The following is a 1,137-nucleotide window of genomic DNA, read 5'->3' as shown; positions in this document are numbered from 1 at the left end:
GCGTTTTTTTTTTAGGACGAAAAAGCATGATTGTATTTATATAAGATATATAAAAAAACATATATGTACATTCGCTTGACAATTGAAAATGTCCCATATAGATATGGAGCAGCATAGACATGGAGCATATTCCAAAAATGGCAAGACCTCGCCATGAAAACCGACAAAACCTGGGCTGTCAACCAACAACAAGATTTTCAAAGATCATAGGGGAAACATAGGAGGAGAATCCTGCGGGAATAAAACAAGGAACAACATCATATGAAAATAAAACAGACAGAGAGAAATAGAAGGCAAAAAGAAATCTGAGAAAACCTGAGGATCTACAAAGGAAAGCTAGAAGTCGAGAGGAGAGAATTCCTGAATTGGAAAAATTTTCCTTTCAGAAGAAACCTGCATATGCCAAAAACCTGGAACCGCTTGAAGACCCTTCTTTGATAAAACATCTGCCTGCTGATTTTGAGCCCTGTTGATATGATGAATTGAGCCGCCCTCCATTCTATCCCAAAAAAACCTGATCCTATCTAACCATCCTACAAGGTGAGGCCTGAAAATGATATTTTTCCTAGAGACATAATCCACCATAACTTTTGAGTCTCCAAAGATTGAGACACCCTGTAAATTTAGAAAGAGACAGAAGCTTAGAAGACTAGCGAGGGCCATCGCCTCAGCTTTACTGTTGGTGCCCCTTCCCCCATTCCAGTGGATGAAAAATTGACTATTTTCATTTGCTAAAATGTGAACTCCACAACCGCATGATCCATTCTGTTCAGCTCCATCGAAATACGCCCTTGGCAGAAAAGAATGCTCCTGGGAAAGCTCTTTACAAACCTGATTCTTTTGCTTGAGAGGTTTTTGCGGGATTGCTTCATAGAGTGTAACAATATTGAAGAACATTTTCTAAGAATGGGGATCTTTTGCCATTGAAAATAAAATTGTTGCGCCACTTCCATATGCTCCAAAGAGTGATAATGAAAATTGATCTCCATGAATCCTTTTGCTTGCTGCACCAGATAAATGCTTCATTAATTGAAGCGTGAGACATATGCTGGATTCCATAGCAGTTCTCCAGAGATTGCCATAGTTGCTGAGATTTATTGCAATTTAGAAATAAGTGATAGTTGTTTTCCTCTGCTG

At 38.9% G+C, this 1,137-nt stretch overlaps 1 protein-coding gene across 1 annotated transcript; it reads right to left on the bottom strand.

Moving 5' to 3' along the window:
* Positions 1–336: 336 nt before the first annotated feature.
* LOC149242280 (uncharacterized) lies at positions 337–897 on the bottom strand. The gene has a single exon (XM_089370803.1). It carries the CDS (start codon positions 895–897, stop codon positions 337–339), a length of 561 nt encoding a protein of 186 aa, XP_089226929.1.
* Positions 898–1,137: the final 240 nt, after the last annotated feature.

Source organism: Pinus tabuliformis, chromosome 8 (genome assembly GCF_031772625.1).
Source record: "Pinus tabuliformis cultivar Carrire ecotype Pingquan chromosome 8, CPIR1, whole genome shotgun sequence".
Lineage (NCBI taxonomy): Eukaryota > Viridiplantae > Streptophyta > Pinopsida > Pinales > Pinaceae > Pinus > Pinus tabuliformis.
Note: the sequence above shows the minus strand (reverse complement) of the source record. Positions and strands in the feature narration are given on the sequence as shown.